The sequence below is a fragment of the Telopea speciosissima genome, chromosome 8, assembly GCF_018873765.1.
Source record: "Telopea speciosissima isolate NSW1024214 ecotype Mountain lineage chromosome 8, Tspe_v1, whole genome shotgun sequence".
Taxonomy (NCBI): domain Eukaryota; kingdom Viridiplantae; phylum Streptophyta; class Magnoliopsida; order Proteales; family Proteaceae; genus Telopea; species Telopea speciosissima.
Genome location: NC_057923.1, coordinates 65,391,491 through 65,403,762, shown reverse-complemented (window position 1 = coordinate 65,403,762; position 12,272 = coordinate 65,391,491). Strand labels below are relative to the sequence as shown.

General features: G+C 40.3%; 1 protein-coding gene across 3 annotated transcripts in view; it reads right to left on the bottom strand.

Annotated features, from left to right (window-relative positions):
- The window catches only part of LOC122671132 (DEAD-box ATP-dependent RNA helicase 50), a 93,114-nt gene extending 81,702 nt beyond the window's left edge, over window positions 1–11,412 (bottom strand). The window contains exons 1-3 of one of the 3 annotated variants that reach the window (XM_043868232.1): window positions 10,959–11,406; window positions 10,243–10,853; window positions 9,515–9,709 (exon numbers count right to left, since the gene is read on the bottom strand). In XM_043868232.1, coding sequence (XP_043724167.1) covers window positions 9,515–9,709; window positions 10,243–10,853; window positions 10,959–11,358 — 1,206 coding nt within the window. In that variant the 5' untranslated portion in view covers window positions 11,359–11,406. Of the gene's footprint in view, window positions 1–9,514; window positions 9,710–10,242 lie in introns of all 3 variants that reach the window. The other 2 variants (XM_043868231.1, XM_043868230.1) reach the window with 2 other exon arrangements.
- Window positions 11,413–12,272: the final 860 nt, after the last annotated feature.

Genomic DNA, 12,272 nt, shown 5'->3' with positions numbered 1-12,272 from the left:
ATAATCAAAGCATTGGGTCAAGTTTTGGCTTCATATTCCCAGTCCCAAACTAGCCACACCCATACATGACTCAATATGACAGTAGCAATGGATCTCACGCCTCATGGCAACCGCCTAGTCCGCCTCCCATGTACCCTAGGATAGGGGATTTGACATAAGTTGTTCACAACACTTATTTGAATATTGTGGCAAACTATGTGCAACACTACAGTAACAGTATGACATGGGATTGCTATGTGGATAGTTTTGGGACTGAATTCATTACTCAAACACATTTTATGTAATGTAACATTGTTAAACAGATTGATGTATTGTACACTTTAAAATTTCTAATGCTTATTTAAGTTGTTTAGCTATTAATTGAATGTTTTGCTTGCTTTAATGCTTTCTATTACTGCAGAGTAGGGTATTTTAGTACGTCGTCACCTACCAACTTAGGGTCCGAATTTAAACTCCTATTTGGACTTTGTTTTTGCAAAATCTGATAACGCCATTGTGTTTAAATGGCCTAAAATAGGCTGAATACCAAGTTTTAGACCCAAACTAGGTCTAAACCCCACCGAGTTGAGGTTTCGAGTTCCAAAAAAAAAAAAGCACCAACTCGACCAAGATCTCGGTTTTTCACAGGGTTGAGTTGGGGTCCCAAGTTTTAGTACCTTGATACGATTACCATCAGCACCAACCTAGTCAACATCAAAGTAACCTGCAATATTAGTATGACCATGCTGCCGAAAAACAAGACCTTTCCCGAGAACACGTTTAAGATACCTCAAAATGCGACACGCAACATCGCAATGGGCCTGCTTAGGAGTTAGGATTTTCCATGAATTGACTAATAACACCCACAACAAATGAAATATCAGGTCGAGTAACGGTTAGGCAAATAAGTTTTCCAATAATTCACCTGTACTGATGTTTATCTGCAAATTCTTTATCATCACAAACTCCAAGCTTCAAATGAGGATCCATAGGAGCATCTACAAGCTTAGTGCCCAACATCTTAGTCTCAAATAGAAGATCAAGCACATACTTTCTATGACCTTAGTTCTTAGTTTTGACCAAGACACCTCGGTTTCGACCTTGTTCGAGATGAAACCAAGGGTCAAAACTGGTTTATACCAGGTTTTGCAAGTTTTGCAGGTTTCGACCAGGAGACAGGAGTTTTGCAAGTTTTGAAATTGCCAAGGGGGATTTTGCCAAAAAAAAATCACTTGATTTCTTCCTAGTTATTGGCATTCTTCTACTCATTCAACCCTTCTACAACTTGGATTTGCATTATTGGAGGTTGAAGGTAATGATTTTTCTCCCCAAATCTAATTTTTTGGAAGAATTGCCACATAGACACAGTACTGGGCATAAAATATGTCATGGGATCATATTTCTTGCATTCGGAGAGCATCAGCGGCATCTTTAGTGGTACGCAGCTCGTGGATTAGACCCGCCAAGATACTCAATGTTTTGAGTGGTGAGCGTTCTATACTTGTATTTTCCTAACCTAATGTATGTTTTGATCGAATATTTACATTTCTAGTAAGCTAAATTATGTCATCGATGTGTATAGTAGGGTTAGTATACATCGGCATTTAGCGTATACTAGCAAACTTGGGGCCAAAGCAAAAAGCATCATTTTGGGTGGTTTTTCTTATGAAACTAATTCATGGAATAGATGTAAAATGCTGAAAATAGGCAACATAAAAATTTTAAAAAAAAAATAGCCAAAACCATTTTTTAAGCCTTGAAACATAGGTTTCGATTGGCCCAAAAAAATCCTAGGTTTCAATCGAAACCTGGTTGAAACTTGAGATATTGAAACCGGCCTCGAAACCGAAACCTCGATCCTTGTCTTTGAGACAAATTAACACCCTTTGTACTACAAACAACTTCAATACCCAAGAAATATCTTAGCGTTCCTTAATCTTTCATCTGAAACTGTTGATTTAAATAAGCCTTGACATCCTCAGTCCCAGAAAAGTCATTATAAAAAATATTAATATCATCTACATATACAACAATAATTACCACCTTGGACTACGTCAACAAACAAATCCAGAATGATCAGAGAAATACTGTGTGAACCCATAACCACCAATGACCTTACTAAATTTGTCAAACCAAGCACGAGGAGATTGTTTCAACCCATAAATAGCCTTGTAAAGGCAGAAAACCTTTGATGCATTCTCCCCTTGAGCAACATACTCAGGAGGTTGCTCCATATACACCTTCTCCTCAAGATCACCATGAGGAAAAATATTTTTTATTCCAAGTTAAAACAAAGGTCAGTCAAGGTGCAATGACATAAGGACACAAACAGAGTCAAGATGAGCCACTAGAGAAAAAGTTTCAAAATAGTCAACTCCATAGGTCTAAGTATAACCATTAGCAACCAAACAAGCTTCAAGCTGCTCAACTAACCCATCTGAAAGATACCATGATAGTGTACACCCAACGACACCACAAAAGCTCCTTTCCTGGTGGCAAGTCAATAAGAGACCATGTCTGAAGATCTAACAAGGCAACCATCTCTACATCCATAGCATGCTTCCAACTAGGATGGTACAAAGCATCCTCCTAGTACTTAGTAGGCACAAAAATAGCAAACAAAGACAAAGCAAAGTTATGAAGTAATGGTGGAAGTTGAGAAACAGTAACAAATTTAGACATGAGATAAGCAATATTAGACTTCTGAGTACAAGATCGAATACCTTTACAAAGAGCGACTAGCAAGTTGAGAGAGGAAGAATCCTCAGGCAATGGTTTTTATGAAGTAGAGGGCGGTATCGAAGGATCAGCCGAAACTGTAAAAGTCAATTTGGAACGGCACTTGTATACCTGCAATTGCTTAGGTGGAATAGTAGTAGTAGTGGAGTTTGTAAGAGGAATGGGTAAAGGAATAGGTGGAAGATTAAGAAGATCAGTATCCAACCTATGACTCTCATTGAAAAAGTATGGTGTAGTTTCAAAAAAGGTAACATCAACATTGACAAATTGTTGACACATAACAAGATCATAAAACCGATAACCTTTTTGAGTATGAGAATACCCAAGGAACACACACTTGGTAGCACGTGTAATGTAGAAAGGGTTCAACTAAGAACCACTCTACAGTAGGATCGATGACATTTTGCAGCAAAACATCAGAATAGTAACAAACCGGAATTAGAAAGTTAGGGTTTCTAGTCAAACCAGCCAAGTGATGGTCACCCAACTTAGATCGAATGTAGAGAATATTAAGAGAACGCTCGACTCTAAATTTGGTTCAGTTCTAATGGTCTGATGTGGAGTGCTGGACTTGAGTTCCTGTGCAGATCGAGTGGAGGAGAAGTGGAGATAACCCTCTGCTGAAAGTCTCAGCCAATTGTACTAGTTGATTTGTGAGATATGAGAGATTTCCCAAATTAGAAGGTTATGGCCTATAGGCCTAACCAGCAGGCAGAACCCTCTCAAACTGGGGTCGAGTGGAGGAGGTGGTGGGGAGGTTGTGTGCTCCAAAAATCAACCAAAACTGATGGTTACTTGTTGAGATATGATCTCCACAAGTCACAGCACCAAATCCGGAATTGCAGGGGCAGCAGCAAAGTGATTCGATCCTCTTTACTGAAGAACAGCAACAGCAGCAGCAGTCTCACTCGATTGATCTTCTCAATGGATGGAGCAGTCACAATATCCCAGCAGCACTCAGAGATCGATGGAGAGACAGAGACGATGGAGAAGATAGAAAATAAAAGGTTGGGGGATAGATGGATTTGGCTCTCCCAGCCAGGCTCCATCAGCCCTTCAAGTCACAAATACTTGAGAAACAATCATACTTTGCAGCAACCAAATTTTCAATCTATCTAAATCGTGGCGAGTGGCCTAACAGCCTTACAATAAATAGAGGGCAGGACTTGCACCTCAAGTAAAAGAAAAAATAAAAACTTAGCATAATAAGTTTCAACATGAAAATAGAAACCACTCTAATTAACTAAGACTGAAATAGAAACATAATAAAATCTTCTAAATCTTCTCAAGTCTTCAAATCTCCTTGTGGGACCCACTTGGATGACTTAATTGTTGCAGCCGAAATCTCCAGTCTATGGTCCCCATCAGTTCACTTATTAGCTCTAGAAGAATGACAAAATTGCCCGTCACTTAAGGACTTGAATCACTAATACTTAAAAGTCTAATCTGGCCCCCACAATTCTTCAAGGAATATTTTCACCAAGCCAAAAATAAGGGGATGTGACACTGTTCACGTGAACAGTGTTTTGACCTCTTTTTCTTCATGTTTTGTCCTACATCAACATGGAAATAACTTATCAAGACCAGGGCAAAGGTTGTAAACAAAACATGTATAACCAAACACCCGTGGAGGTAAACCAAACAAAGAAGATCGGGGAAAAATCACAGAAAAAGGGGTAGGTTGTCACGGACAACAGAAGACATGCAATTAATTAAATAACAAGCAGTTAAAATATATCACTCCAATAAAACTTGGGAACATGCAAATCAAACATAAGAGAATGATTAACTTCAAGCCATAGTTTAAGGTTTCGCCGAGATCTTGGTATTTTTCTCGTTTTTTTCAAGCCACTAAGATGAAAATGGCTGCATTAAGGTTTACTAGGTTTCAGTGTTTCACTGAGATCTCGGTACATTCCATGCTTTATATATACCCTATTTCGACGAGTTGGGTCAAAATTTCGACCAGGCTCACATGTTTTGCTTGTTTTGCCTGTTTTGCCCTGGCTTCTCAAAATATCCAGAAACAGCCCTAATTTATGCCAAATATCATTTAAGTAAATGGATAATTGTTATTCCATTTACTTAAGATATTATTCATAAATAAGCAAATACCCCATTTTTTAATCCAATAAATACTTAAAAAATTAAATTCCAACAGGATAAAAAGTCAACCTCTTAGTCAAAGAACAAAGGGTAAAGCTATTTGTAACCAACCCGGTTACAATATATGTTGTAACTGGACTTCTTTGCCCATCCTATGTTACTTACAAAGTTTTTAAGACGAAGGGTTTTTTTGTAATTCTACCCCCAACTTTTCTTCCTCTCCCCTTCTTCTCTACCTCCGAATACTCTCTCCCCTCCATCGCCGGCTCCGGCTAGCTCTCTCTTCCCCTCCTGGCCTCCTTTCCTCCCTCTCAATCCTACCCCTGCGGCCCGCTGCCCCCAGCCCCGCCCCCTCATCTCCCTCTCCCATCCTTGTCAGCAGCTCCCTGCCCTTCCGCCGCTACTCTCTCCCCTTGCAACTCACTGCTTCTCAATCTCGGCCTTCTCCCCAGAACTCCCTGGCGTCTGGTGCTCGGTGGAGGAAGGGAAGAGAACGGTGGTTGGTCTCTTTGGTTGTCAGTAAGAAAAAGAAGAAATGGAGGCGAAGGTAAAGAAGATGCAGGGGATGCAGATAGGGAAGAGCGGTAGCTTGATGTTCTGTGCAGGGGAGCCGGATGCTTACTCTCTGCTATTATTGTAACCGGTCTCGATTACACTAGATTAATTAAGTTCCATTGCCCTCTTCACAAACCCAAAACCTCAATAACATATAAGCATTATTTCTGGGATCTATGTGTTTGAGCCATGGAAGATCTTCAGAATTTGGATCCAGAAACATAGTTTATTGCCTCAAACTAGCAAACAGGAAATGAATTCAATAATTACCTCTTAAGGAGAATGTTAAACCCTTGAAAAGAGGTCGAATATTTGTCTGTTAAATAATGCCTTCCAATCTCAGTTCTCGCCTCTTAAATGACGCCCTCAAATCTCAGTTCAATAATCGCCTTCGAACATCTCTCCTCAAGAACCGAAGGTTCGAACATTATCACTTGATCTTTGTAATCGGTTTGTTTCTTGCCTTCTTTAGCTGTATTTAAGATTTTCAAGACCTAAAAGTGTTTTAGATGTTCCCTGTGATTTCACAATCCCTGATATCCTTTTGTATGGGTACAAGAGGTTGACATCCCGTAAGGATTGAGAGTCTGAGATGCCTTGAAAGGTCAATTAATCTCCCTCTTCATCTATTGCAAACCTTAAATCCTTAATCCATAGTCACAATGTAGTGACAGAAGGTTTATGACATGAATCAATTAAGGGGGAAAAAAAGGATAAAACGGGCGGTGTAACATGAAAGAGAATCAGACATGTTCTTGTTGTTTCAGCAAAGAGGACCCGTAGGGAGGGGTGGAGAGTGAGGTTGAGGCGCAGGGGCCAAGGGGTCAGGGTGTAGGGAGTTGCAGGGAGGGCGGGGTGGGGGCAAGGGGATGAGAGGAGGGAAGGAGACAGGGAGCCGCAGCCGGAGCCGGCTAGGAGAGGGAGAGGACCAGGTTGTAATTAAAAGTAAAATTACAATATTAGACGTTATATCCTAATGCCACATCATAATATAAAGGGTAAAAATGTCTGGTCACAAATTCTGTTTGTAACCTTCTTGGTTACAAACAGATGCACCCAAGAACAAAAGCTGAATTTTCGATTGTAGGGGTGATTTTCAATTTTTAAATGTTAGGTTTTTTTCTCAAATCTAAAAATTCCATAAATCTATCATGGTAGAACTGTAGAACATCACTAAAAACCAAAAAAACGAAAAATAATAAATTGTTTTGATATCTAAAAATTTTTTTCATGCAAAACAACTTTAATTGCATTCGAACATGCCAAATAGGGTTTGATTGGAACATAATTTCTGTTAATATAAATCAGATTTAAGCAGTCTTAGACTTGTTGGAAAGCTGGATTTGTGCTCTACCTAATACAAAAAGTCTCATTCCTATTGCTTATTTAAATTGATTTAGCTGAATTAAGTGTTCACATACTAAAGATTGTGGGGAATATGCCATATCAGTGTATGTATACAGCGTGGTCGACCAACCTATTGTCCACAGTCAAACTACCATTTTGAGTGTGATTTTTAAAAGTCTAAGGGTTCCACTATGTTTATAGGGCCTAAAATAGGTTGCCCAACAAGTTTCATGAACGAATTATGGTCCTCAAAACACAAGTTCAAAATTTCAAATAAATAAATAAAAACCAAGTTTCGGCCGAAATCTCGACTGAAACCATGATCAAAACCGAAACCTTGAATCATGCTTCTAGCAAAAGCCAGTTTTTCCTTTCAGCCACACCATTCTACTAAGGAGTATATGTACAGCTAGTTTGATGTATCATACCATGGTTTGAACAAAATTCAGATATTTCACATTGAGTATACTCAAGAGCATTATTAGAGCAGAAAACTTTAATTTACACACCAAGCTGAGCCTTTATTTCGTGATGAAAATTGTTTAAAAACAGATAGAAACTCAAATCGATACTTAACAGATATAAGTCTGCTGGTATTGTTAGAACAAAGTACCGGTAGCAGTTGGGGTAGTAATGTAAGGTTGGATCATGAAGGACCTAGCCCCAGGCAGAATCTTCTTGAACAAAGTTTAATGCTGGTTTGGTCTTCAAAACTAGGCAACAAGTGATGAAGTTGTAGCAGATATTCCTTAATCAATCACAGAACTTATAGCAGATCACACAATGAAAATATATATAAAAAAATAGAAGATAGGATAGAAGAAGGATAATTTGGATTGAGCCTCTCACTCTCTCGGGTCTCTCACCCATGGCCTCTCACCATACCTGTTTCTGACAGGAGCTGTCTCTCACAGCTACATGACTCACACTCTTATTTTTATCTCATCGTTGGCTGATCAACAAACCCTCTTGCCTTTATTTATAACTAAAGCATGATTACAAATAGTAACTCCCTTTGTGAGGATTACAAAATAGAAACTAAATCAAAGGACTTAAATGAAACTTAAGAAAATAAAAACTAAGCCTACTTTCTAAATCTGAAATTAGAAACTAGTACTAATTAACTTGCTCTGAATTTTGAAACTATCTAATCTCTTATTACAACCAAACTGGAAATTAAAAATAGAAACAATGTAAACTAACATAGCTAAACAAAAATAGGAACAAAGCTGTCCATATGTGCCCCAAATCAATATTCACATGAACAGTAACTCGTGGTACTGTTCACGTGAACAGTAACGTTTTTGGGGGGATTTTGTCTTGGCCCCTTCTCTTCTTCATGCTTCTCTCCAGGCTGGGGCTGCCTTATGTGATGCTCTATCAAACCAACAAAAACCTGCCACATCATCCGACCAGGCTGTCTCTCACAGCAGTTGAATCCCACAACAACACTGGGCTGGTTTTGGGGCTTGTTCCTGCGGCTACACATGGATCTGTGATCTACATCAGGTAGGGCTTAGGAGACTAATATTAATAGAAAATAAATAATAAAATAAGGAGAGAGCAAGAAGGGGAAGAAGTAGGAAGCTAACCTGGGAAAAGGAGAAGTCAACGAAGAAGAAGGGAATAAGAGGATCTCACCTAATAGAGGAAGGGCAATATCGATGGGGAAAGAAAAGGAAGGTCGCACAGCCAACTCTTGGCTCCAACAAGTCACGGTACTGCAACTCAACTCGATAAGCTTCATTCATTGATTCCATCGTTTGGTTACAAGCCAATGTATAAAGATAAAAACTCCTTACAAAATAGAAGCCACCTATAACTAGGAAACTACTAGCTTATCTCCTACATAGCTAACCCAGAACAAAATAAAATAAAAGATTACAAGTAATCCCAAATAAAATATTAAGTAAATCATTACCAGCCCCCTTTGGACCAAAAATCTGGCTTGGGTTGAGTTCGCCTTGGATTGAATTTCCAGACTGGATTATGCTGGTCCAGCCATGATATTGCTACTGCAGCAGCTATATTATGAGTAGCAGCTATATACAGCTGCTGGTTTTGCCATTTGAAGAGTTTGTGGACAAATTTTGAAATATACTTCTGACTTGTGAGAGCATCCCCCTTATCTCTAGTGGGAAAATTGTACCAAAAGGTGATGTAAGAATGTAGGAAATGTTACATTCAGGCATTCAGCTACACATGCTCGACTTCATTCATTACTTTATTTTATTTTACTTTTTTTCACCCCATAATTCTAGGACTTGTGCTGGATTTATTGGTTCCTTCCCAACCCATCACTAGTTCATGATGGTGTAAATATGCTAAAAGAGGAGGTTAAGTCCTTTAGACATTTTCTGACACAGCTAGACGAACCCACCACCACTGCAACTTCATTGGCTCATTTAAGTACTGCTGCTGCAATGGTGCTTTAGTTCCCACTCTAACCTTCCCCAGACTATTAATCAAGAATCGTGGAACACGATTAATTTGTCATCATTTTCTTTTCATGTTGTTACTTTCTTCATGTCATTTTCCCGTGTCCTCCGTGGGCTCATCTTGCTACAACATTTTAACATTTTCCTTTTGGATCCTCTTTGTCTAGGTATATATCTTCAAATTAGAAACCATTCTACTTGTACCACCACTAACAGCTCCATAATCCATAAAGAAACAAAGAGAAGCAAATAAAAATAAGCAAGACAATATATTATCTGATGAAACAGATAAATTGTTGGAACTAAAAAGGAAAACAAAGCCGCAAGAGATGAGAAAATAGTGGACTGACCTGAGAAGCCAATTCAGAGGTTGGAACCAATATCACAACTCGCGGACTCCTTGCTGAGGATTTACCAAGACCTTGAAGTTCTTCCTGCCTAAGACATTGTACCACTGGTGCAAGATATGCTAATGTCTTTCCGGACCCACTTTGGTCAGCTATAATGCAACTCCTCCTCTCAATGACAGATGCAAATGCCAACGCCTATATTAAAGTCAAGAGCTGATGACCAGTTAAACTTATTGGAGGATCCAACCCAAAATCTTAAGTATTAGATGGAGAGAGAGCTCCTTATGTATATGAAGGTACCAAGGACTGAACATATCAATGTGTGACTATAGCTCTATGACTCTAACATCTCAACATTTCCCTTCACGTGTAGCTTTGGCATGTCCGGCTCTACACGTGAACAAACAACTAAGGAAGGATTACAAAGGGATCTTAGCTCTGATACCATATTGGAGGTCCAACTCAAAACCTTAAGGCATTAGGTGGAGAGAGCTCCTTAAGTATATGAAGGCACCAAGGACCTGAACAACCAATGTGGGACTATAGCTCTCTAACTCCCAACATCTCAACAAGATTCCCGCTCCAATGGAAAAAAAACAAATTGGCCTAATAAAGAAGAGAAGGGCAAGTAAGAGCTTCTATATAACGAAGACAATACCATATGAATCACTTGTACCTTTTCCCCACAGTCATGATTGATTCACATAAAATCAGTGGCAAAGATGTACCTGAATATTTGAAGGGCGAAAGATCTTCAGACGCCTAAGAGATTCAATCAAATAGTCTCTGTAACCCAGGTCTCCGAAAGACTTTCTACTGAAAAAAACACCATTAACCGACATTTTGTGGTGCTTCCTCGAGGGGTTCGTCGAGTCAATCGGAGGTTTCCGGGTTGGCTCACCTTTACTCCATCCTCTTAAGGAAGAATTATACGGTTTGGCCCCTCCAAAGTCAAGCCCACGAGGTTGTGAGAGTGTCCTTCGATTTTGCAAAACTTGTTCTGGAACTACACTGGAGCAGTTAGTGTTCATAATTTCCTCAGTACCTGGACCTGTATCTTTGACATCTTGTGGTGGGCATGCTCTTGAAAATCTACCTCCCCGAGCACCCGCAATTGATCTTTCTGGGACAAATTCATTCTCCAAATCTGAATATGAAGCATCAGAAACATTCAGAGGAGAACCTTCCAGGCCTAATTCATCAGTAGCGTCTTGTGCATTTCCTTGCTTACTCCTAGAAGATTTCCTAATCATTAGTCTCACTCGTTGGGCTTTCAGCCTACCAAAACTCCCAGTTAAACCTCCGACACGTGCGTTGGATTCGTCACTACTCCCAGAGTCTGCAGTAGGATAAGAAGCGGAAGTTGAGAGCATAGGGGCAAGGTTCTCAAGTGGAAATTCCGAACGAGAAACAGGTGAAGTGTACACTTTGACTCGCGACTCACCTCTTTCATTTCTATCAGTCCTGTTTTCCTGCGTAAAAGATCCAGGGAGGGTGATGGGCTTCCAGGAGAGAACTTCTTTGGAAGGAATTGGGGATTCTTCGCCGATGCCTCCCCAGACAATGAACTTCTCCCCAGTCTCATCGTCAACTAGCTGATAAGCTCCTGGAGTTTCCATGGGCATTCGAGTGTAACCAGACCTAATGCAAACTCTCTGTTTTGTCCCTGTCGGATTCCTCCGAAGACGACTGGTAGCGTAGCAACGGCGATCACTGCCACAACCATGTCCGATGAATATCGAGCAAGACAAGTTCTGGAAAAGACCATAAGGGCTTTGGGAAGGGTTTCCTTTGACGTATTCGGTGGTGAAGCTAAGTGAAATTCTGGTGCCATTGGCAAGCATGGCTATAACAGAATCGTTCTTCTTTTCTCTCCGTCTCTCTCTTCTCGACTCTCGATTAAATAATTAAATGAATAATTTAGCGAAGATTGTCGACCAATTTCTTTTCTTGCGCCCTTTCTTCCAGGAAGGAGTGGCGTACCGGCGTACCGGTGTACCGACGTAGGCAGTAAACAAATGGAGTATAACTGGAGAATGGAGACCGACGCGAGCGGCAAGGAGCCAAGGAACAGACAAGATAGGATAAGATACTTCTTGTTCTTCGGCTTCCGATCGCGGGAGGATTATTATCAGGAACGGTCGTTTTTTATTTCAGACTTCTTGAGGTTTCAATTTCACCCCAACCGCTTTTATATTCTCAAAATTTTTCGAAACAATATGACCTAGTTTCCCTCCGAATTTTTATTGTATACAGTTCTCTGACCGGTGCGGTTCCCTAGTGCCCCTCACAAGAGGAGGGTGGATCCCATCCGAATAGAGTATTCGATCAGGTGCCCCGGGATTAACACTAGGGAACCGCCCCGATTAGGAAACCGTAGACGATAACGATTCGTTTCCCTCCACCCACGGTGAATGGGGGAAAATTATCCCCTAAGGTTCTCAGCCCGGTACAGTTCCCTAGTGCCTTTGATAAAAGGGGGTTGGACCCCACCCGGGTATAGGGTAAGGTCATCATTTTCACCCCCTATGAGAGGAATCGGACAAACTGTACTGGGCAAGGAACCTGAGAGGATAAAGATCTGTGAATGGGCATGCGGCAAAAGAGGGTAGGAGATGGCATTACGAGGGTCTTTTTGGAAAATACTAAAATCCTATTGTGGTTTGTGAACCCTAGGATGATGGGTTAACCATCCTCTATGGATGGAGGAAAACTTTGTCCAATAAAAAAGGGTCAAAAAGTTTTGCTAAATGAGGCA